General features: G+C 39.8%; 2 protein-coding genes and 2 non-coding genes across 10 annotated transcripts in view; 3 read left to right on the top strand and 1 right to left on the bottom strand.

Annotated features, from left to right (window-relative positions):
* METTL9 (methyltransferase like 9) overlaps window positions 1–23,364 on the top strand; it is a 46,729-nt gene that overhangs the window by 19,690 nt on the left and 3,675 nt on the right. For all 6 annotated transcript variants that reach the window (XM_017534381.2, XM_017534382.2, XM_017534378.1 and 3 more), the window contains exons 3-4: window positions 941–1,150; window positions 4,481–4,665. In XM_017534381.2, coding sequence (XP_017389870.1) covers window positions 941–1,150; window positions 4,481–4,665 — 395 coding nt within the window. The remainder of the gene's footprint in view (window positions 1–940; window positions 1,151–4,480; window positions 4,666–23,364) is intronic.
* On the bottom strand, window positions 9,921–23,333 carry IGSF6 (immunoglobulin superfamily member 6). 2 transcript variants are annotated; one of them, XM_017534383.2, is made up of 6 exons: window positions 22,423–23,333; window positions 17,141–17,500; window positions 14,278–14,384; window positions 13,233–13,283; window positions 12,763–12,843; window positions 9,921–11,293 (listed from the first exon to the last, which is right to left on the bottom strand). In XM_017534383.2, the coding sequence occupies exons 1-6, from the start codon at window positions 22,487–22,489 to the stop codon at window positions 11,234–11,236; spliced, it is 726 nt and encodes a 241-aa protein (XP_017389872.1). In that variant the 5' UTR covers window positions 22,490–23,333; the 3' UTR covers window positions 9,921–11,233. The 2 variants fall into 2 exon arrangements, with proteins under 2 accessions (XP_017389872.1, XP_037596513.1); XM_037740585.1 differs by lacking the exon at window positions 9,921–11,293 and adding an exon at window positions 14,124–14,196 and having other exon boundaries at window positions 12,762–12,843.
* Window positions 11,748–11,853, top strand: LOC119472105. Its single transcript, XR_005201216.1, has one exon. It is a non-coding gene; the product is annotated as a U6 spliceosomal RNA (small nuclear RNA).
* LOC119472116 lies at window positions 11,988–12,094 on the top strand. The gene has a single exon (XR_005201227.1). It is a non-coding gene; the product is annotated as a U6 spliceosomal RNA (small nuclear RNA).

Here is a 23,364-nt window from a genome sequence, read left to right on the forward strand (position 1 = left end):
ACAGCTACTGGGCTCCCGTCCTCATTCGAACAGCAGCACCTCTGTTAGGATCTTATGTTGTCTGTGAGTTCCCCTTTATTTAAAGGAAGGGTTCTGCTGCTTAAAAGAGGGTTGATAATCCCTCCACTAGATAAACTAGAATTTGAGAGCCAGAAAACAAGTCCTAAATAGGGAGTGTGTTTTATTTCCCAGGGCGATGCTTCCATGAGACTTGTCTTAACCTATAGCTTTTCTGAGGATTCTCTTCGATCTCCATTTAAACTCCCCTCAGTCTCCTTTTTCAAAGACATTACTATGGTTTTGAATGTTTTCTAGAACCTTTAGAAATAATAGGACCCAGACAGTTGTTAACCATATAAACTGACATAAGTATGAATCTCCTCCTTTAATGCATATTAACTGATATCACAAGGACCACTCTTTTCCCTATTTTCTCTAGTATCTTTTAAAAACCTATTATCCTAAAGTTCTTTTTTTCCTCATCTTTGATTTAGTTCCATGTTTGAAATACCATTTTTTCCCTATTTGGTTTCTCTGCTACTGTGGTCTAACTGTTGGCTTGTCATCTTTTTCAGCTGATAACATGTTTTCTGTTACCCCTTCCACCTTTCATTCCTAATTTGACTTAAGTTCTTCACACTCATCTCTTATTTCTTCTTCCTTCCCCTGTCATCTTTTCCCCTTTCCACCTTTTATTTCCCTCCTTCTCCTATCCCTTTTGGAGTAATATTTGCAACTCCAAAGACAAATGGTATCTGGAGGCATTTTCTTATTTATTAACTTTGCTTTCTAATCATAAAAATCATATGAAAGATAATATCTTTACCACGTTATAAGTGATTATGGTAGTTGGTGCTGAGTCACTACATTCACTTTGTGTGTGTATGGTGAGGGGTACTTAATTTGCATAGACACTTCCATTTTTGTCCTTTTTTTTCAGGTTGCTAGGAAGAGGCTCAATGTTTGTGTTTTCACCAGATCAGTTTCAGAGACTGCTTAAAATTAATCCAGACTGGAAAACCCACAGACTTCTTGATTTAGGTGCTGGAGATGGAGAAGTCACAAAAATCATGAGCCCTCATTTTGAAGAAATCTATGCCACTGAGCTTTCTGAAACTATGATATGGCAGCTTCAGAAGAAGAAATACAGGTATAATTTTTAGACATATATTTCTTGATTTTAGATGCATTTCTTCTTGAAAGTATACTGTTTAAAGGATGTGAATAAAAAATGATCTTCCATGATTAGGATTTTTAAAAAATCATTTCATATATAATTAACTGGAAATTTAGAGAAATAATCTTCTGGTGGCAGTATTTTTCTGGAGCAGAGAAGTTGACACTATCGGGAAGAAAAGGACTAGTGAGAGACAACTTGGAAAAGGCAGATCAGAAGAAGGGACTTGTTCCCTAATCAGAATCTGGCATTCTCAAAAAAATATTTTTTAAGTAGTGGTAAAACATACATAGCATAGAATTTACTATTTTAACTATTTTTAAGTATACAGTTCAGTGGTATTAAGTACATTTACATTGTTGTACAACCATCACTACTATTCATCTCCAGAACTACTTTATCTTCTGAAACTGAAACTCTGTACCCAATAAACATAACTCCCCATTCTTTCCTCCTCCTAACCCCTGATAACCATCATTCTACTTTGTCTCTCTGAATTTGACTACACTGGGTACCTCATTTAAGAGGAATCATATACATGAGCTTTTTGTGACTGGCTTATTTCATGTAGCATAATGTCTTTAAGGTTTACTCATGTTGTAACATGGGCCAAATTTTCTTTTTTTTTTTTTTTTGAGATGGAGTCTTGCTCTGTTGTCATCCAGGCTGGAGAGCAATGGTGTGATCTTGGTTCACTGCAACCTCTACCTCCCAGGTTCAAGCAATTCTGCCTCAGCCACCCAAGTAGCTGGGATTACAGGCATATGCCACCATGCTTGGCTAATTGTTTTGTATTTTTAGTAAGGACAGGGTTTCACTATTTGGCCAGGCTGGTCTTGAACTCCTGACCTAAAGTGATCCAAAGTGCTGGGATTACAGGTGTGAACCACAGCACCTGGCCCAACGTTTTTTTTTTAAGGATGAATAATAATTCGTTGTATGCATGTACCACATCTTGTTTACTCATTTATCTGTCAGTGGACACTTGGGTCGTTTCTACCATTCGGCTGTTGTGAATAATGCTGCTATGAACATGGGTGTACAAATTCCTACTTGAGCCCCTACTGCCACTTGTTTTGAGTGTAGACCCAGAAGTGGAGTTGCTGGATCACATGGCTAAGTCTGGGTTTAATTTTTTGTGAAATTACGATACTTTTCCATTGCTGCTGCACCATTTTTCATTCTCACCAGCAATGTAATAAAAGGGTTCCAATTTTTCCACTCCTTGACAGTACTTGCCTATTTTCTGTTTTGTTCTGCTTTTAATATGTAGCCGTCAGTGATAATGGGTGCGAAGTGTCAAATCTTGGTTTTAAGATCATCTGGAGCTTGAAAGACTAGGAAGAAGGATATTATTTCAATATGAGTCTGTTGACTGGGAGATTTCCATATATTGGTTCAGTGTAGAATGGGGGAGGTAGAGCTGGAGTCGGCCTCCTCCTCTGTGATATTTTTGGAAGTCTGGTTAGCCTTAGAGAGAAAGGAGAAAGAATTATGTAATCACTCACTTTCCTATCCACATGTTTCTACTTTTACAGATTAACCCTAGAGACAGAGCATCAGTGTAGCTTTTGGAGCAGGACTGGATTGAGCATTTGCAAAACATGGACATTTTTAGCCCGAAGGAGAGAATGTTACTGTGAACAGATACTCAGTGGGATTTTATGTGGAAGAAAAGGAATAGGTATAGTTTCTGGTATAATCAGGCACAGCTACGCCTTAGAAGCTGAGTTACAGCTTAGGGAGATCAACCTTTCTAGCTTGAACCATCTAAGTCCTTATCACTGTCAGTGTTTAAATTGTTGTTAGGGATGTTATAGAAAGAGATGGGGAAGGTGTGAGTTTGAACTGAGTGATTAGAAAGCCCCTTAGCTTTAGCAGTCTGTGTCAGATAAGGTTCTGGTGGGTCTGCATGGTAATAATTGACATGTTTTTCATCAATTAGAAATTGAATAAGTTATCAATGGAAATCATTTTCTATCACTCCAACCATTTTTTTTTTTTTTTTGAGATAGAGTCTTGCTCTGTCGCCACGCTGGAGTGCAGTGACACAATCTCAGTTGACTGCAACCTCCGACTCCCTGATTCAAGCAAGTCTCCTGCCTCACCCTCCCGAGTAGCTGGGATTACAGGCACGCCCCACCACACCCAGCTGATTTTTGTATTTTTAGTAGAAATGGGGTTTCACCATGTTGACCAGGATGGTCTCCATCTCCTGACCTCGTGATTTGCCCCCCTCGGCCTCCCAAAGTGCTGGGATTTTAGGTGTGAGCCACCATGCCCAGCTCCCAGCCATATTTAAGAATAGAAGGGATCCTAAGAATAGAAAACGTTAGTCTGGGTACAGTGGATCACAGAATCCCAGCACTTTGGGAGGACGAGGCGGGTAGAGTACGAGATCAGGAGATGGAGACCATCCTGGCTAACATGGTGAAACTCCGTCTCTACTAAAAATACAAAAAATTAGCTGGGCATGGTGGCATGTGCCTGTAGTCCCAGCTACTGGGGAGGCTGAGGCAGGAGAATCCCTTGAACCCAGGAGGCGGAGGTTGCAGTGAGCTGAGATCGAGCCACTGTACTCCAGCCTGGGTGACAGAGTGAGACTCTGTCTCAAAAAAAAAAAAAAATTAATTATATGATATATTTTTTGATTAAGTTCCAATGAATGGTAAAAAGCAGGACTCTTGTTAATGATATTCAAGAATTTGATGTCTTGGTTTCATAACTTTTTATCAGCTTGCATCTTCATACTTATTAAACATGATTAGTTCTTGTAAAGGGAATTTCTTGTATGTTTTGAGATTTGGAAGTAGGTGAAATGCTAAATTTAAAGAAATATGGGCTGGGTGGGGTGGCTTATGCCTGTAATCTCAGCACTTTGGGAGGCAGAGGCTGGCAGATCACTTGAGGTCAAGAGTTCGAGACCAGCCTGGCCAACATGTTGAAACCCCGTCTGTACTAAAAATATAAAAATTAGCTGGGCATGGTGGCACATACCTGTAATCCCAGCTACTCAGGAGGCAGAGGCAGGAGAATCGCTTGAACCTGGGAAGTGGAGGTTGCTGTGAGACAAGATTGCGCCACTATACTCAGCCTGGGCGATAGAGTGAGATTCCGACTCAAAAAGAAATATGGTTGCTATTTTTCTCTTGCCTGGCCATGTCATTATTGCAAACATAAATTATAACAGATTTTGAACTTAATTTAGAAGACAAAATTAAAGCCTTTGCCGGCATCTCACTTATTTTTAAAGATGTCTTTAGAGGGATGTTATGTTAATACAGTTATTTCTGATTTTTCTAGAGTGCTTGGTATAAATGAATGGCAGAATACAGGGTTCCAGTATGATGTCATTAGCTGCCTGAACTTGCTGGACCGCTGTGATCAGCCCCTGACTTTGTTAAAGGATATCAGAAGTGTCTTGGAGCCAACGAGAGGCAGGGTCATCCTTGCCCTGGTCCTCCCCTTTCATCCCTACGTGGAAAACGGTAAGTGTAGTCAGGCTAGCTCTTACCCAGGATAGCTGTTTATTGGTATTCATGTTTTTGTGCTGTGTACAATTAAATATTGTCTAGTATTTCTTATAATAGCCTGTAGTTTAGAATAATCCAGTTAATCCATGTAAAATACCACCTTGGTTAATGTTCACCTTAAGGTGGACTTTATAGAGCTCTAGCACTCCCCTTGCAGTGGTGATAATTAATATTTAGCTGGGTTTGACTGCTTGAGGTTGAAAGCCAAAAATGCATCTGTATCTCTGGTTTCAAATGGAACTTGAACCATTTATTTATTAGCTTTACAACTGAATCGAGCAATAAACAGTGCCTTTAAATCTAGTATATACACTTGCTGAATGTCATGGCTATTTTGTTTTGTATTTTGTATCTCTTGAGCCAGACTCTAAAAATGATAAATGCTGTTATCTGCTTTTTTTCTCTTTTGAAGACCATGCATCTTGCAGCATATATAATTTCTTTCTGTAATATTTGATTTCTTGATTGCGTGGTCTTGCTCTTCAGCAATATTGAATGAAGAATATGTTAGAAGAAATGGGTTGATTTCATATCACTTCATATTTATTATGACTTCTGGCCATTCTGACTTAATGCCACAATAATTTATAGTTTTAGCTTACGTGGTTTGCATTTTAGACAATCTTGAAAGTTACTACTTTAAGTCTCCTGCATTTTCATGTTAATGTACATTGATATAAAATTATTTTATGAATAATACAAGTTACTATTTAAAAATCTTTAGTGTTTCTTTCTTTTTCTTTCTTTCTTTTTTTTTTTGAGACAGAGCCATGCTCTGTCACTTAGGCTGGAGTACAGTGGTGCAACCTCCGCCTCCCAGGTTCAAGTGATTTTCCTGCCTCAGCCTCCTGAGTCCCAAGTAGCTAGAACTATGGGTACATGCCACTATGCCTGGCTAATTTTTGTATTTTTAGTAGAGATGGGGTTTCCACATGTTGACGAGGCTGGTTTCAAACTCCTGACCTCAGGTGATCCATCCGCCTCTGCCTCCCAAAGTGCTGGGATTATAGGTGTGAGCCATCGTGCCCAGCCGAAAAATCCTTAGATTTCTTTCTTTTACTGCCTCATTTGACCTTGACTTCAAAAACTCTTAAGAGTGGTTTTCACAGACATTTTGAAGAAATCTATTACTATTTTGCAAAGTCATCATTATCAAATACCATGAACATCTGTGTCTTAAGGGATAATGCCTATGTTTCTTATAACCCTTGGATTCTGTGTGGATTTGTGGTGTCACTTGCTTGCTCCTTAATTCGGTTCATTATTTTTTCTCCCTACATCTTAATGCCTTCAGACTTAATGCTTGTCTTAACATTTACCAAATGGTTTCAGATTTGTGTTGATAATGGGGAAAATGGGGAATTCTTTCGACATAGAAGGGTGTGGAAAAGAACAGAGAGAACAAATCTTCCCATTCCCATCTTAGATCTCCATTTTTACATTCCTGTTGTCGAGTGGCTTGTCATGGCAAAGAAAAAAACTGCTTTTACATGTGAGTGTACATACATCATCTAGATACTGCACAGTGAAAAAAAAACTAGTAAATGTCCTCCTTCTTTGAGTCAGCAACCTGATCTTCAGTGCTGCTCCTACCTGTGTAATTAAGCTTCAGCTGCAGCTGTCTGCATTGCACTCACTAGTCATCAGGTTGGAAGATCCTGGCTTCCTGTGTCCTGTTGGGCAACCTCATGATAGAACTTTAATGTGAATTTTATTTCATTGTGTTTCTGATGCTAAAAATGAAGAGGAAGTCAAACTAGACAAGAGGGCCATCTCCATGAAGGGTGGAAAACAAGCTCCTTGATTGTGGATGTGCAGAATTGCCTGTTGAGTCTGAGGAGTCTGGCATGTGACACACTGCAGACCTGAGATAAGAAGGCTTGTTGCTATGGGTGACTTTTAGTGACCTATAAATTTCCCGCACTGTGCCATGGCACTCTATTATTGCTTTCTTTCTCTGAGTCACTAATTAGATCCTGATGATTTCCATGTAAAACCGTGAGATCCAGGAGATGCAAAATGGTCTTGCTGTGTAGATTCATGAATACTGGACTATTTTAGGATATCCGAGTGTGCTTTGCATACTTGGCTTAATTTGTTTTTTTTAAACTAAAAGTAGTTGTAGGTGAAATGATTACTTATGTAATTGTTTTGGTAAATGACTTGAAGTTGAACTGTAGCAGTTTTGTATTGGAAAAAAACAAAATGAAAAAAAAATATTGTTCGAATTTCAGTTTATTTGGTTTACTGACCCAGTTTTGGTTAGGGGTTATTGAATCTAGTGTGAATTATTTTAAGTACCCCCCAAAAAAGGAAAGATATGTAGTCAAGAAAAGGATAATTATATTATAAAAATAAACATTTAATGAGGTTTAATTTTTCAAAATCATAATTTTAAAAAAGTAATTTAGTAATTTAAAAAAATATTCAAGTAACTTACTAGAGGGTTTACAATAAAAAGTTTCTCATCCAGTCCAATTACACAGTCTTGTTCTGATATCTTGAATATTCTTTAAAAGATGGTCTATGCAAATACAGGTACATATGTACATTTAAAAAATTACTTACACAGGCGGTACGCAATTATAGATATTTTTGTTGCCTTTTTCCACTTAAGTGTACCTAGGAAAGTAGTTCTTACCAGCACATATGTCTCCACATGGTTGTCTAGATTTAAGCTGTGGATGCTGCAGCTGGCTTGGACTGGTTTATGAGAGCTGATTGTTGTTTTGGTGGGAATTTAGTGAACTGATTATTAAACATGGCCATTATTGAAATTGACCATGATGGGAGTATTTATACTGTAGAAATTGGAAAACACTGCAAATAGCCTTTTTCTTTTCCAAGCTGGTAGTTAGACATTTGCCAGCACGACACTAGATGTATAACTTTCCTAGAGGTGTCTAGATACCAGCAATTTGCTTTGTGGTGTTTCAAAACGAAACAAAACAAAACATTCTCCCCTCCCCTACTCTCCCCCTTTTTTCCTTTTTCTCTTTCTTCTTATTTTTCTTTTTCTTCTTTTCTGACAGGGACTTACTGTGTTGCCCATACTAGAGAGCAGTGTGGTGTGATCACAGCTCACTGCAGCCTTGACCTCCTGGGCTCAAGCAATCCTCCCACATCAGCCTCTTGAGTAACTGGTACTACAGGTGGATGCCACCACACCCAGCTAATTTTTGTATTTTTTTGTAGAGAGGGGTTCTGGTGGCATTACCCAGGCCTTCATGACCTCATCTAATCCTAATCACCTCCCAAAGACCGCACTTCCTAATACCATCACGATGGGGGGTAGAGGCCTTAACATATATATTTGGGAGGAACACAAACAAACACACAGTCTGTAACACAACTTTAAGAGGGAAATGTAATCCCAGCACTTTCGGAGGCCGAGGTGGGGAGATCACTTGAGGTGAGGAGTTTGAGACCAGCCTGGCCAACACAGCAAAACCCTGTTTCTACTAAAAATATGAAAATTACCCAGGCATGGTGGCATGCATCATCTGTAATTCCAGCTACTCAGTAGGTTGAGGCAGGAATACTGATCAAACCCAGGAGGTGGAGGTTGCAGTGAGCTAAAAACAAAACAAAACATCTCAAGTCAAACAACAGCAACTTCAAGTAAAAATAAAATAGCATCAGCATCATATTTAAAGTAGAAATATTTTCATTAAAGTTGGAAACAAGGCCAGGTGCAGTGGCTCACACCTATAATCCCAACACTTTGGGAGGCCAAGGCAGGCCAATCACTTGATTTCAGGAGTTCAAGACCAGCCTGGCCAACATGATGAAACCCTGTCTCTGCTAAAAATACAAAAATTAGCCAGGCATGGTGGCAGGTGCCTGTAATCCCAGCTACTCAGGAGGCTGAGGCAGGAGAATCGCTTGAACCCTGGAGGCAGAGGTTGCAGTGAGCTGAGATCACACCATTGCACTCCAGTCTGGGTGCCAAGAGTGAAACTCCATCTCAAGAAAAAAAAAAAAGTTACAGCTTAATCCTTTTCATTGAAAATGTTTCTGGGCATAGATAGGAGTATAATTACAACTGTTAGGGATTTGTTGAATGGTCTTCATGGAAAGGGGTGAGGCTTCATGGTGAGGGACTGAAGTATGCCACATATCTTAATTTAAATGCTGAAGAAGCATTTTTCTATAGAAATATTGTTAAGTTGCATTGATAGAAAGGCATTTGAGGGCCTACAGTGTACTAAATAGAAGTACCAAGATAAATGAGAATTGTGCTTTTGCTCTTAAAACACAGAATAGTACAGAATATAGAATATCTGTACAATAAACAGATAATGGCAGGGGATTGTGCTAAGAAATAATGGCAAAGTACTGAAGAATTAGACAAAAAGATCCGTTAGCCTCTGGGTGAGTTAGGGAAGGTTTCATGTTGGGGTGAGCTGTGTTTGTGATCTGAAGCATTGTACCCGGCTGAGGGGAACAGCATGTGCAAAAGCATGAAGGTGTGAATAAGGTTCATGTGGGGTGGAGCAAGTTCAGTATGACCCAAGGAGAGTTTGCAAAGAGGCCTTTGATTGTATAGTGTAGCACTCAGTAAATATTGTTGGCATCTGAAATCAATGGCTGTACATTCCAAACCAATCTGAAAACTGTTTCCTTTCGGTGTGGGTTTAGTTTAGTTGTTAATTTTGAAATATATTTTTGAACACTGAGGTCTCTGAAACTGCTAGATCTCTAGATTTGTAATTGGGAAAGAAGCTTGCTTGTAGCTTTAACAAAATAAACTCTTCCCAAATAAAACTTGTTTTGAAGTTTGAAAATAAATACTGTTGGCAAGATAGATGAATAATGCATGAATACTGTGTATACACCAGATATTCTTATATATGACCTAGAGGAATATAACTCTTTGGGAAAGTATATGCTACATTTGAGCTTCAAAATCTATCTTTGAAACACAGTTTTTGCTTACAGTGGGAAAGGCATATTGTGAGAAAATACTAGTTTATCTTAGGGATTTTGTCTCCTGATTAGTTATACAACGAACAGTGAATTTTCAGCCCTGGAATTCAATTCAGTACCAAAATGTAATGACTCCCAGAAATGAAAAGCAAATGATCGAATTCAACACTTCTGTTCTCTTGGTGGTATTAGTGCTTGCCCTTTTTTGCAGTCTGGTTTAGAAGCTTCTTATTTTACCTGAGCCAGTGGTCTCAGAGTAGGGAAGTATACACTGCAGAATGCACAAGACAGTTTATTTTGCAATATGGCAAGAAAATGTTAGCATTTTTTATTTGTATTGCTGCTTATGCCATTGTTTAATTTCTGTTTTTGTGTATAAGGTACATACGTACATATTCACGCATACACTATACACAAAACACATGTGCCTACACACATGTGCACTCACATGTATACATAGATACACACAAATAAAATGAGGTTCCACCCTCCCTCCTTTCCTCTGTCCATTTTTCTGGGCACATATGATCAGGAAAAGTTTGATATCACTGATTTCAGCCATCAGTGCAAAAACTCTTTCAAAGGAATCTTAAAGTATTTAAAATTCTAAGTTTTAAAAAGAATACATCTCAGGCAATACCAGTTTAAAAGAAACACTTAAATGATATAAACATAGTAGTTTGTAAGGTTGTAATTTGTGTTTAATAATACTGATACTTATGAGTTCTTTAGATTTTTTATACCAAAGTAGCTTTCAAAGGACAATTTGTATCATGTTTTCTTAGTGAAGTGGTCCTGAATTCCGTAAATATCCTTGCTGTACCTTGCCTCCTATTGACATTTCCCTCCTAAATTGGTTAAAAATCAGTATTACAAATGTACTTGTAAAGTAGACATGTTGCCCACACCTTCCCTGGTGCTGATACTTGGCACAACACTGACATCTAGAGTCAGTTGTGGTTTATTTGTTCTGAAATTTCCTCTGTTTAACCTTCAGCTTTGGACTTTCTGTATTTTGGTTTTAATTTTCTTATTCTAGTCACTATTCTGTTCTCATTTTGCTAGTAGCATGATGTAAGTTACTTTGCATACCCTGGCAGGCAAGCTACTCCAGTGCCCCATGACAGCATCAGAGGAAGTAACTTTCACTAAGGTGCTTTTCAAAATGAACGTCTCTAACTCAAATTTTGTCACTTTGCACCCTCTCAACTTATTTTAATTGTCCCATGATTTCCACAAACCACAAAGATGATTCTTCCACTCAAGACTGAGGCATATGGCTTAGCTTCAGATCTTCAGGATGGCAGTCATCACACATCTCACGTGGAATGAAACAAACTCAGGATACGTGTTTAAAATAGAATTTTTTCATGGCAAATTTGGAAGGTATTTTGCAGTTGCATTTTGTTGGGTTTTAGTATTTTGTTAATGACTGTTAGTTGTAGTTTCCTTACATTCCGGCATCCTTCTTTGTAGCCAGTTGTCTTTTCTGTTTACCTTTATTTTTTTTAAGATCTGATGGTGTATGTTCATTAACACTGCCATAGCTCCTGCAGCTGGATTTTCAGTGAGTTAATTGAACACTAAAACATTTCTATGGTCTTTCATAGTTGGAAAGTGCTCTTCTGTTTTCATAAGTGTTGTTATCTTTCTCCTGCAATAATAAATAGAAAGCCATGTTTAAAGTTGTGTAACCAATGAAGCCACCCACCAAGCAACATGCAAACCACTGGGCCATCTTGGATTCTGGGTCTTAAGTGCCCATTCAGTAACCTTAAAGGTCAGGTTGCCATTTTCCCCATCCGTTTTTAGAGTAGGATGAGGGAACTGAAAAATATTTTTCTTGTTTGGATGCTATTGTCAAAATCCTGGCTGGGAACTTTACAATTCTCACTTCTAGTACTGCCTTCAGGCTGCATACCTTGGTCTTGTTGTTGAAACATGTCCCGGCCTCAGAAAGAAAAATAATTTATAATTACTCAGTGTGGCATCTTAGTAATTAGACTATTTATCATTTTTATGTATCCATATATACACTGGAGGATGAAACAACTACTTAGACAATATTCTTTCCTTGGCAAAAATCCTTTGTAAAAGTTAGATTTTTAGTGCTTGCTTTGGCAGCACATATACTAAAATTGGAACAGTATAGAGAAAGTTATCATGGCCCTTGCGCAGGATGATGCACAAATTCGCGAAGCATTCCATGTTAAAAAAAAAAAAAATTAATAAGTGAAAGTTGGGCTAAAAAAAAAAAACTACTCTATTCAGTCTCCTGTTGCATTTGCCCTCTTGGCTGCTGTTTCAGAGAAAAATATGTTTACTAGTGTATCAATTCAGCTTATTTTGTGCTCACTTTGGCAGCACATATACTAAAATTGGACTGATACAGAGAAGATTAGCATGGCCCCTGCACAAAGATGACATGGAAATGTGTGAAGCGTTGCATAAATTTTAAAAAATAAAAATAACCTTATTTTGTATACATTTTAGCTTATTTGAGCTATCTCATCTTGCATCGTGTAATCAAAGTATCTGTTCTGCTGAAGCTAAGACAACATCATATTTGAAGAACCTGTTTATATAAGACTTAAAAAAAAAACACTGTCAGATGTATTATAGATATGGATGTATTATTTTTTTCAGTTCAACTCCAGACACTGGGGAAATACTCATTTTTAAATATCATTAGCTGCCTCATTTCTAATGTCAATTTATTTTTGCATTATAAGTAACAAGTAATTGTTTTCATAATTCGACCCACAAATGTTTGCAATATCTACTTAACGCCTACCACTGTATGCAGTATACTGTATGGAGTAGCTTTCAATCCATCCTTTTTAAGCATCCTTGTGTATATTGAAAACATTGCTTGTGTCCAGTATGTTTCTGAAAGTTTCCATGGCACTCATCTGCCAGCCTGGGGCTATGTAATATTGTATCAGATGCCTTTTGTTATGTATTTATTAAAACAGGTTCTATATAAAAATGCATTTCATGTGAAAGTTCCCTTTCAGAGTCTTCTGAAGGAAAACATGGTTATTGACAGCTCCTTGGCAGCTTAGTGTTTTCAAACATGCTATTTGTATTACATTTTTTTTTTCATGGACATTTTACACTTACAGGTTGCTGGTTTGTTTCCACATGTCTCTTATGGTATAGTTCTTGAGCAATTTCTTGAAAAATACGCCGAGCACTCTTCTTCTATAAAGACAATGAGAAAAAAAAATCTTTCCTTTGAGAATACAAGCAATGATAACTGCACATCATCAGAACTTTTCTTACTTTATTGCCATCAGTCTTAAAAACTATGCCTTCCCAACAGATGTATGCCTACCTTTAGCTCTTTTGTATTTGAGTACCTTAAATAGAATTTATGGTTGAGAACTGTCCAATTTAAGCTGCAGTTTATCACTTGAGATTATTTTGTCATTGAGTTTCTCAGCAATAGGAAACAGTATCTGTTGATTGAAAGTTACCTTGATATTCTGTTGAAACTTTAAATATTTAAAAACTTAAAATACTTCAACCAATTTTGAAATAGTTAGAACAAGCCACAGTGTAAAAAATATTTTGAAGGTGTTGGTCTGTACCTTTTGTAAGTCTTCTTTTGTTTCTTTGTTTCTTAGAGGATTGGATTTTGACTGCCAAGAAGAGAAGAAAAGTCTATGAAGCATTTTATGTCCTCATAACAATGGTGGCAGATATCTCATGCCCTAATAAGATTAAACTGACTTAATGCTTAAATGATAGTGAGTAAGAGTTAATTTTTACATCATTTCCAAGGTGCTTTTATTCCATTAAAAACTAGTGGACCGAACTGATGTTGATTGTAGGATTTATAGAAATCCTAACATAATGTATACATCTCTTTTCTTATATGCATAGCAAAAAGGCATTCTTTCTCAATAACTTTAGGCGTTTTTGAAGATTTTAAGGCTGCTTTTAGTCTCTTCATCAACCCATTTTTGTTATTAAAGACTGTTTTGGCCAGGCGAAGTGGTTCATGCCTATAGTCCTAGCACTTTGGGAGGCTGAGGCAGGTGGATCATGAGGTCAGGAGTTTGAGACCAGTCTGGCCAATATGGTGAAACCCCATCTCTACTAAAAATACAAAAAATTAGCTGGGTGTGGTATGTACGCCTATAGTCCCAGCTGCTCAGGAGGCTAAGGCAGGAGAATTTGCTTGACCCCAGGAGGCAGAGGTTGCAGTCAGCCAAGATCGCGCCACTGCATTCCAGCCTGGGTGACAGAGCAAGACTCCGTCTCAAAAAACAAACAAAAAAATCATTCTTAAGGCTTTCATAGATAACAGTAATATCTTCCCACCACTTCCCCTCCCCTCACCCCTACAGCAGAAAGATAGTCTAGCAGATGGTTCTCTTCTTAATCCCATGTTACTGGCTTTAAAGAGAAAACACTAAGTTGTGTCCTCTGGCTTATAATTTCAGTGATGAGAATGTATGATGCTTTCTTCCACAGACCTCCTCTGCAGGTGATGTTCCTCCCTGCAGCTGCACAGGAAAATATTAGATGAGCTCTTGCTGAGGTCCATAACTTGTGGAGAGATAGAAATTGTTTTTCTTTTGGTAATATTCAAGGTTATAGAGACATCCCATGCAAGAAGATTTGACTTACTTTGGAGAGGAGTATGAAGGCCACGCATACACCAGTCACATAGACAGAGAGCAGTGATATAAGAGCTGTCAGGACACTCCACAGTTCCTTGCTGATAAGCTTAATTTCTTAATTACAAAAACAGAAAGAAGCACAGTCTCTATTAAAGCCTATTCTTGCAAATACATGTATAAAGTATCATAGACACTGCATGTTAGAGGTGAAATGTGAACTTACTCTGCTTGCCCTATTCATATAAAAACTGACCTCAAAATGTACTCAAGTATGTGATTGTTAAAGCCAGTTCATCAATTCTTTAAATGTATTATGCCAAAAATGTTACTGGTTTTTAAAAATTAAAAAAAAAATTCAACCAACCATCTGTCATATTGGTAAGCATCACTTTTTAGATAAAGCCTCATTTGTGCTCGCTTTGGCAGCGCATATACTAAAATTGGAAAGCATCATTTGAAGTTAGATAAACATTTCCAGACAGTTTGTTCAAGGGCATCTAAAATCTCTTCTGGTAGAAATGTTTTTCCAAGATCATCAAGAGTCTGCCTATGTGGTTAAGATATTTTCACATGTATTTGTTAAGGATAATATTTATAACCTTGGAACTAGTACACACAGCCAAAGAGCCTGTCTGTGAAAGAATCTGGGAAGGCCATACATTGAGGAGCGCAGTGCTCACTGCATGCTTAAAACACAGGCACTTTTGCTGCATGTGGCCTTCCTGCTTTATGATAATATTCTGGAAATAGAGTTATTGAATCCATTTTCACATTCTGAATTTCTCCCTCCTTGCAGAAATTGTCTTGTGCTCTGGGTAGGGATTAAGTAACATGCCGTGTCTTCAATTACCTGACTATTTGGAGTACAAAGCACAATTAGATTTGTACTTACTGTCTGAATAGCCTGTACTTTCCAACTAAATATCCCATAGATGAGGCTGGACATGGTGGCTCATGCCTGTCATCCCACCACTTTGGGAGGCTGAGGTGGGAAGATTGCTTAAGGTCAGGAGTTCGAGACCAGCCTGGCTAACATGATGAAACTCCATGTCTACTAAAAATACAAAAATTAACTGGGCTTGTTGGTGGGCGCCTGTAATTGCAGCTACTTGGGAGGTTGAAGCAGGAGAATCACTTGAATCTGGGAGGTGGAGGTTGGTTGCAGTGAATTGAGATCACGCCACTGCAGTCCAGCCTGGGCAACAGAGCAAGACTGTCTTAAAAAAAAAAAGTCCATAACTGCTTATCCTGTGAATGCAGTTTATGCAGCATGTGTTTTTATTTGTGAAACCAACAAATTAACCACATCTATACAACTTAAATAAAAAAACTCCAGTGCTAAATTAGGAGATCTGTAGAAAAGACAGGAAGTAGCCATGTGTATCTTAACACTTTCACTTCTGCTCATGAAGAATTTCTGTACATAAGCCTTGCTGTTTTTGAGACCTTCATCTTTTTACAAGCTATTTTTCCTTTTACTAACGTTTTTAGAAGGCTAATGCAGTGAGACATACAAATCTCTAAAGCTGTGTGTGTAATGTCAGTAGCTAACATTTGTTATTTTCTATATGCCAGGAACTATTAAAATGCTTTATGTGCATTAACTTGTTTATAATTTAGCTGACAGGTGAGAATAAACTAAGGTTAAATGACATTTGAACATCAAAAGCCCATTAGAACCCTAGTAGTTTAAAAGCAGGGATTATAATACTGGATGATCTCCCTTCCTCAGAGTCCTATTTTAGAATAGAATGGTTGGTTGATTTTGAGTTAATGTTTTAATGATCTCAGTGCCCATCATACCAGGGTCCTTTCTAGGGGAAGAGACCCCAACAAGGCAAGGAGTTGCTGCTTTTCTCTCTCTCTTTTTTTTTAGAATCATGTAAAGCTTTTTCTGTGAAATTCCTTTTTTTTTCTCTGAAATTTCTTAATCTTAGTCTTCTCAAGGGAATGACTTGGTGAAATTACTGATAGAATTTACCTGTGTTTGATGTCCTTGCTCAGGTGAGGAATTGTCATGGGTTTTACCAAATATTAGGAAGTGATGTCCAGGCAGAATGGGAAAGCTCAGAGATCCCTGAGTAGCTTCTCTCCAAATCTGTGCTTATTCTCCATATTGCATATTTTCTGTGGGTCCAATTTATTGATCACTTAGGCTTCTCTAGCACTTTGTTCTAGATGGTGCATTACCAGACCAGTTCCTGAGAAAGCTGATAGTTACTCACCACAAGCTTGCCTTTGGACATGGTACTTTACACTAAATCACTGTAATATACAAAAGGGATGAGCGTGGCTCATGTGAAGGTTAGCCTTCACTGTGAAGAGAGAATAGAGCACCAGCATATCACTGACTTTGTGTTAGTGGATGTTTGAAATGAGTTGGAGTAGTTCTTTTATTTTATTTTTCTGAGTTGGAGACTTGCTCTATCACCCAGGCTGGAGTGCAGTGGCATGATCTCGGCTCACTGCAACCTTCGCCTCCCGGGTTACAAGGGATTTTCCTGCCTCAGCCTCCCAAGTAGCTGGGACTTCAGGTGCATGCCATCACGCTCGGCTAATTTTTGTATTTTGAGTAGAGATGGGTTTCATCATGTTGGCCAGGCTGGCCTTGAACTCTTGACCTCAAGTAATTGGCTCATCTTGATCTCCCAAAGTGCTGGGATTACAGGTGTGAGCCACCCTGTCCAACCAGTTAGGAGTGGTTCTTTAGTACAAACCTCATGGTGACTTGTGCTCAGATCACACCCTTTACTGACTAAGGTATTCACTTAGCAAATTTATCTCCTGATTTTTGCATGTGAGTGAGGTAATGATTTTACAGGTCTGAACAAGATGCAATGATGCACTGAAATAAAGCCTTGCTGACTGACCTCTTACCACCAGTGTGGTCCCTCCTCCGGTCTGCTTAGCTCTTGCTTCCAATGCGCTGGGGAATGCTATTCCGCAGATGTAAATTGCACTGTCATTTGAAGTCACTCTGTTTACAGTGAGAGAAACGTGGTTTTCTGTGGGTGCTTCCCTCACTGTGAACTTGTCTGCCTCACTTTTGCACCCGTCCAGGCACAGGTTCTCAGGCTGGTGAGCGCCATAGCGAAACCACAGGTGTGTTGGTCTCTCGGAAGGGCACCCGGTTGCGAAGAAGGTACACTTTATGGTGACAGCCTTGTAAGTGTAGTCCACTTCTAGGTACTGTGGTTGTGTGATGGAGACAGTACAGGCACCTACAACACCTGTAGGAGGAAGCAGATGAGTGGTTTAATGGGCTTCTCACCTCACTTCGCCTGTGCTTTTATTTTACTTATAATTTTGGGGTAGGAAACCCAGCCATTTTGTTCTTTTTCTTACCGTAATCCCAATGTAAATAAGACTAAAAATAGACACCAGTGGTCCTCACTTGTCCCAGCTGCTCCTGTTTTCTGACCTTGACCTGCTGGGTCACGTGATGTCTGTTCACTGACATGAGGCCAGCCCTAGAGAGGCTCCAGGGGAACAGAGTCCTGCACAGAGGTGGCACCATATTGGAGTCAGAAGTTTGGGGCGTCTGTGACTCTCCTTACAAGCTTTCCTTCCATCCAATCACTTAATCTCCCAGCCTCCTCCCTCATTTGCACCCTGGCCTTCCTGGAGTGCTGTGTTCAGTGCGGTACCCTGTGTCAAAGCTCCCCAGACAAACGCTGCCACTGCCGCTGATGGAGCCCATGAGCAGCAGCGATGTTTGTGCTTTGTGGGAGTTGGGATTGCCAGGAATTCATGGCTGTTCACAATTGTACCTTTGTGAGCCTGGTGTCCCTTTGGGAAACATGATAAAAGGCAAGATGTACACCTGTGGAAATGCAGCCCTGGCTTAGCCTGCTATGTCTTTGATTACTGAGCAGGGACCAAATGAGCTCGCCAGGCCATGGCTAAGCAGATTTGTTTTCTTCCTGGCACGTGTGTGCTGCTTTGTAGGCCCTTGTAGCATTTATCTCATTTAATTAACAATATTGTAAAGAGCACAGACTTGAGTTCAGATCCTAGCTCTGCCTGTTCCCAGCATTATAATCTCAGCGTCTCAGTTTCCTCATTAGCAAATGGGGATAGTATTATTGACCTCATGCGGTTAGTGTGACGTTCAAGACGATGCCTAGGGAGTAGTTACCTGCCTAAGCTATAGTAAGTATTTAATAGAAGGCAGTGATTGCTGCTGCAGCCATCACTGCAACTGTTCCCACAGTGTCAGGTGGCCATTTGAGAGATGGCTGTGGACATCTGTCTGCGAGGTGTGTTCACAGAGCTGGGACTAGTCACCCAGTCCAGTGCACTTTCCAACATGCAGTGGTCTTCCAAGTTATGAGGATTGAGTCCCCCACCTTGGCCTTCATATCCCAGGCATGTGAAGGTGGAAAGCTACTCAGGTGCACAAATGGAAAGACCCGCCCTAAACCCTTCTTGCGGCAGGGGAGGCCATAGGTAAAACAGTATTGGTTGAGACAAATTGGAATTTGTCAAGGTTTTGGTCTGACTTCAGCCTGGTCGTATGTTCCCCAATGTTTCTATTTGTGTGAATTTGTCCTTTGCTACTGTAAATGGAATTGAAAAGTCATTCCAAGTGGCCTGATGCTTAACTTTAAGACAGGGGCTTTTTTCTCTTAGTGTTTCACTTATGGGTCCCCATTCATAACAGCAGAGAATTAAAGTTAGAATCATGCCATTTGTGATGCGAGTCTCTTCTCACCAGGTTTTTTTTGTGTGTTTGTTTTTGTTACTGTTTTTAAATAGAGTCTCTGTCTCCCAGGCTGGAGTGCAGTGGCGCAATCATGGCTCACTGCAACTTTGACCTCCTGGGTTCAAGCCATCCTCCTGCCTTAGCCTCTAAAAAGTAGTGAGGACTACAGGCATGTACCACTGTGTCCAGCTAATTTTTGTATTTTTGGTATCAGTGGGGTCTCACCATGTTGCCCAGGCTGGTCTTGAATCCTGAACTCAAGCAATCTGCTTGCCTTGGCCTTCCAAAGTGCTGGGATTACAGGTGTGAGCCATCACGTCTGGCCCTCTTCTCACCATGTTATATTTTGGTATTTATGCTATGTGAGATGAGCTGGGAGCTCTGTGGTGACCTGATAAATGCAAACCAAACAAGAGGGTACAATCACCTGGAGGAGGCCTGCAGGCTTCTCAGAGCTTCAGGTCTGCGGGAGACCTAGCTCAGCTCCATCTCCAGCCAAGGGGACTGGATCCTCTCTCAAGTCTGAGAAATACAACCTCATATCTCCTGCCCAGACTCAAGCACCTTACAAGTACAGTGAAACATTTTATAGTATTTACTGATTAGAAATGTAAAATGGAATTGGGTTTGCCAGAACTTAGCAAGGTTAAGCAGTGTCTCAATCTCAAGTCATCTTTTGCATAATTATTTTTAAACAGTGGATGATTCCATTATTTACACATTATTTTTATTTTTATTTTTGAGATAGGGTCCCACCATGTCACCCAAACTGGAATGCAGTGGTGGGATCTTAGCTTACTGTAGCCTTTGCCTCCTGGGCTCAAGCAGTCCTCTCGCTGCAGCCTCTGGAGTAGCTGAGACTACAGGCATGCACCACCACGCCTAGCTAATTTTTTTTTATGTTTAGTAGAAACAGGGTTTTGCCATGTTGGCCAGACTGGTCTCAAACTCCTGAGCTCTAACAATATATCTACCTCAGCCTTCCAAATCAGATAGTGTTTTTAAAAGGGATCTAAGGAGCCAGGCGTGGTGGTGTGCCCATTAGTCCCAGCTATTCAGGAGTCTGAGGCGGTAGGCTGATTGAGCCCAGGAATTCCAGGCTGCAGTGAGCTCTGATGCCACCACTGCACTCTAGCCTGGGTAGCATTGTGCAGCCCTGTCTCTATCAAAGGAATAGAGGCTGGGCGTGGTGGCTCACGCCTGTAATCCCAGTACTTTGGGAGGCTGAGGTGGGCACATCACCTGAGGTCAGGAGTTCAAGACCAGCCTGGCCAACATGGTGAAACCTCATCTCAACTAAAAAATAAAAATATTAGCCAGGTGTGGTGGCAGATGCCTGTAATCCCTAGCTACTTGAGAGGCTGAGGCAAGAGAATTGTTTGAACGCAGGAGGTGGAAGTTCCAGTGAGCTGAGATTGTGCCACTGCACTCCAGCCTGGGTGACAGAGTGAGACTCTTGTTTCAAAAAAAAAAAAAAGGTTGGGGGGATCTGACTTTTAACATTTTTCTTTAAAAACTAGTAATATAGGATTAAAAAAACAGGCGTTTGTAACTTTGGAATTTCATATCTCTGCTTATTTCTGCCTTCTTCCCAATTAGTCTGAGTGCGGGAGAAAACCAGCTGCAGTGATTTCCTATGTGAGCAGGGACTTGTGACAAAACTGCAGTTCCCTTCCCCCACCACTTAGGCAACATATTAACAAAAAAGAGAAGTTTGGATATGTCACACCACAGCCTGCTCCTGTGAAAAATTTCTTTTAAGAATCCTCATAGTCTAGGATTTGTTTTTTAAACACAGTATCCAATGAAAATGTTGAAGATTTATTTCCTCGGTGGAGGGAATAAAAAGATTATTTTTATTATTTTAAAAAACCGGCCAGGTGAGGTGACTGATGCCTGTAATCCCAGCACTTTGGGAGGCCGAGGTGGGCAGATCATGAGGTCAGGAGTTCGAGACTAGCCTGACCAACATGGTGAAACCCTGTCTCTACTAAAAATACAAAAATTAGCTGGGTGTGGTGGCATGGGGCCTATTATCCCAGCTACTCAGGAGGCTGAGGCAGGAGAGTCACTTGAACCCAGGAGATGGAGGTTGCAGTGAGCTGAGATCATGCCACTGCACTCCAGCCTGAGCGACAAAGCAAGACTCCGTCTCAAAAACAACAACAACAACAACAACAACAAAACAAACCATATTGAAAGTAAATAGGAAACTAATTCTTGACTTTTAAACAAAGCTGTCTATCTAGTAAGTAAGAAGTAAGTAAGTGTCTTGCTCTATTGCCTAGGCTGGAGTGCAGTAGCACGATCACAGCTCCCCTGCAACCTCAAACTCCTGGGTTCAGGTGGTCCTCCTGCCTCAGCCTCCCAAGTAGATGGGACTTCAGGTGCATGCCATCACGCTCAGCTAATTTTTTTATTGTGTAGAAATGAGGGTCACATTATGTTGTTCATGCTGGTCTTGAACTCCTGGGCTCAAGCTCTCCTCCCACTCTGGCCCCAAAAGTGCAGGGATTACAGACATGAACCACTATGCCCAGCCCAAAGCTTTTAAAAAAATTATTATTATATTAGGTTTCAAATTTCTAACATATCGAAGTAGCAGATAGTAGTCATCCCCTGCCATCACATGGCTTCCACTCAATCTTGTTTTTTTTCTCCTCCCACCTACTCCCTCATGCCCATATTATTTTAGAGCAAATCCCAGCCATATCTGCAAATATCTTTCAGAATCTATCTCTAAAAGAGAATTCTTCTTCTTTAAAATAATGCTAATTAAAACAGTCTATGAAAGTAATATATGCTTATTAGGAAATAAAACAGATTATTAAAAGTAGAAGCAAAAAGTCACCCATAGTCCTTTTGCCTGAAATAACCCCCATTAACATTTTGGTGTATTTCTTTACAGATGAGAAAAAATTAATTTTAAGAACTTTGCCCCCTTCCCTGCCCTACTTTCTCTTTCATAGATAAAAAACAGGGGTAGGCAGAATTTTAAAAATACATTATGGGATGGCTATTCTCTATAGAAGGAGTCATGGTAGTTTTTTTTTTTCTTAAATGAAAAGTACTTTTATATAAATTGTTCTTTGAAACTATTCAGCAAATATTGTTTAATGTTTTCTATGTGCACATCAAGTTTGCATGACAATTGTTGATGACTTGTACATATTATTTTAATAATATTTTCAACCCTTTGTTTAGTCAGATCGTCTCCAAAGCAGCATAATAGCAAAGAGACTTTTCAAGGTTAACATGAAACTTTTTCTCAGCTGTTTTCTTTATTATCTATTTCTTAGTGGAAAAAGGAAACCTGTCCCCTTAGGCAATTTCCATAATGTTATACATTTAAAAATTAATCTGAAGGAGCTTAAAATATAAACGCATTAGGTGAAAAATAGCAAGCGATTTAAATAAAATGAAGGAGGAGAAGAAAACGAACCTTACCGACATAAAATAGAATGAGATTGGTTTGCAGATGGTGAGCGAGGTTGCTTCTGCTCACAGTCCCCATTTCTGTGTGTGCTGGGGCGGGTTGGGGTGTGTATTCAAAAGGAAAGTTGGCTTTCTTTTTTTCAGAAGGGAAGAGCTAAAGAGAGGAACCTCTTATGAAGCAACCATAATCAGGAACTTTTTGAAATTGTGTAAGGATGGTTTGTAACGCAGCTTCACCATTTGACAGTGAGATTTTGACCTGGAGCACATTTAGAAATGTGCGTATCATTTTTTCCCACGGATTTTTACGGTCCTCTTAGGTGTTAGATGTTCTTGGATCTTGATTTACACATAGCACATATTCCCAGGAAGAAGGAGTGTTCTTTGACAGACGATTCGTACTTGGATTTTTTCAGAACAGTTCAGTCACTGTCCAGGCTACCTGCTGTGGGTCCCACTCTGGGCCAGTAACTGCTGGGAACAAAGAAACAGCAGAAGGAGAAGTGGCTTCAGGTAGAGACAAGAGAAAAGTTAGTAAACAACACATTCTAGTGCAGTGAAGAAATAAATTGTCTTTTATTAACTAGTTGTATTCCAGCTTTGAATCCAAAAAAACCTCCCCTCCCCCCGCCTTTTTTGAGACAGGGTCTCTTTCACCAAGACTGGAGTGCAGTGGCAAGATTGTGGCCCTTTGCAGCCTCAGCCTCCTGAGTAGCTGGGGCTACAGACATGCACCACCATGCCCAGCTAATTTTTATTTTGTTGTAGATTGTATGTTGTCTAGGCTAGTCCTGGCCTCAAGCAACCCTCCTGCCTTGGCCTCCCAAAGTGTTAGGATTACAAGTGTAAGCCACCCTGCCTGGCCCAGAGACCCCTTTTTAATGTGTTGAGAAACAAATACGTGGGCCCTCTGTCCCCCGTGCCTCTCCCCTGACGCTTAGTGGTGATTGAGTA

This window comes from Cebus imitator, unplaced genomic scaffold (genome assembly GCF_001604975.1).
Source record: "Cebus imitator isolate Cc_AM_T3 unplaced genomic scaffold, Cebus_imitator-1.0 Scaffold85, whole genome shotgun sequence".
Lineage (NCBI taxonomy): Eukaryota > Metazoa > Chordata > Mammalia > Primates > Cebidae > Cebus > Cebus imitator.

Coding starts and splice junctions, on each gene's coding strand:
- IGSF6 (XM_017534383.2), bottom strand. CDS start 22,489: ATGGGGACTGTGAGCAGAAGCAACCTCGCTCACCATCTGCAAACCAAT. Junction 17,501..22,422: donor TCTCATTCTATTTTATGTCG/GTAAGGTTCGTT, acceptor TTCCTCCTACAG/GTGTTGTAGGTGCCTGTACT. Junction 11,294..12,762: donor TGGAAACAAACCAGCAACCT/GTAAGTGTAAAA, acceptor TTATTATTGCAG/GAGAAAGATAACAACACTTA.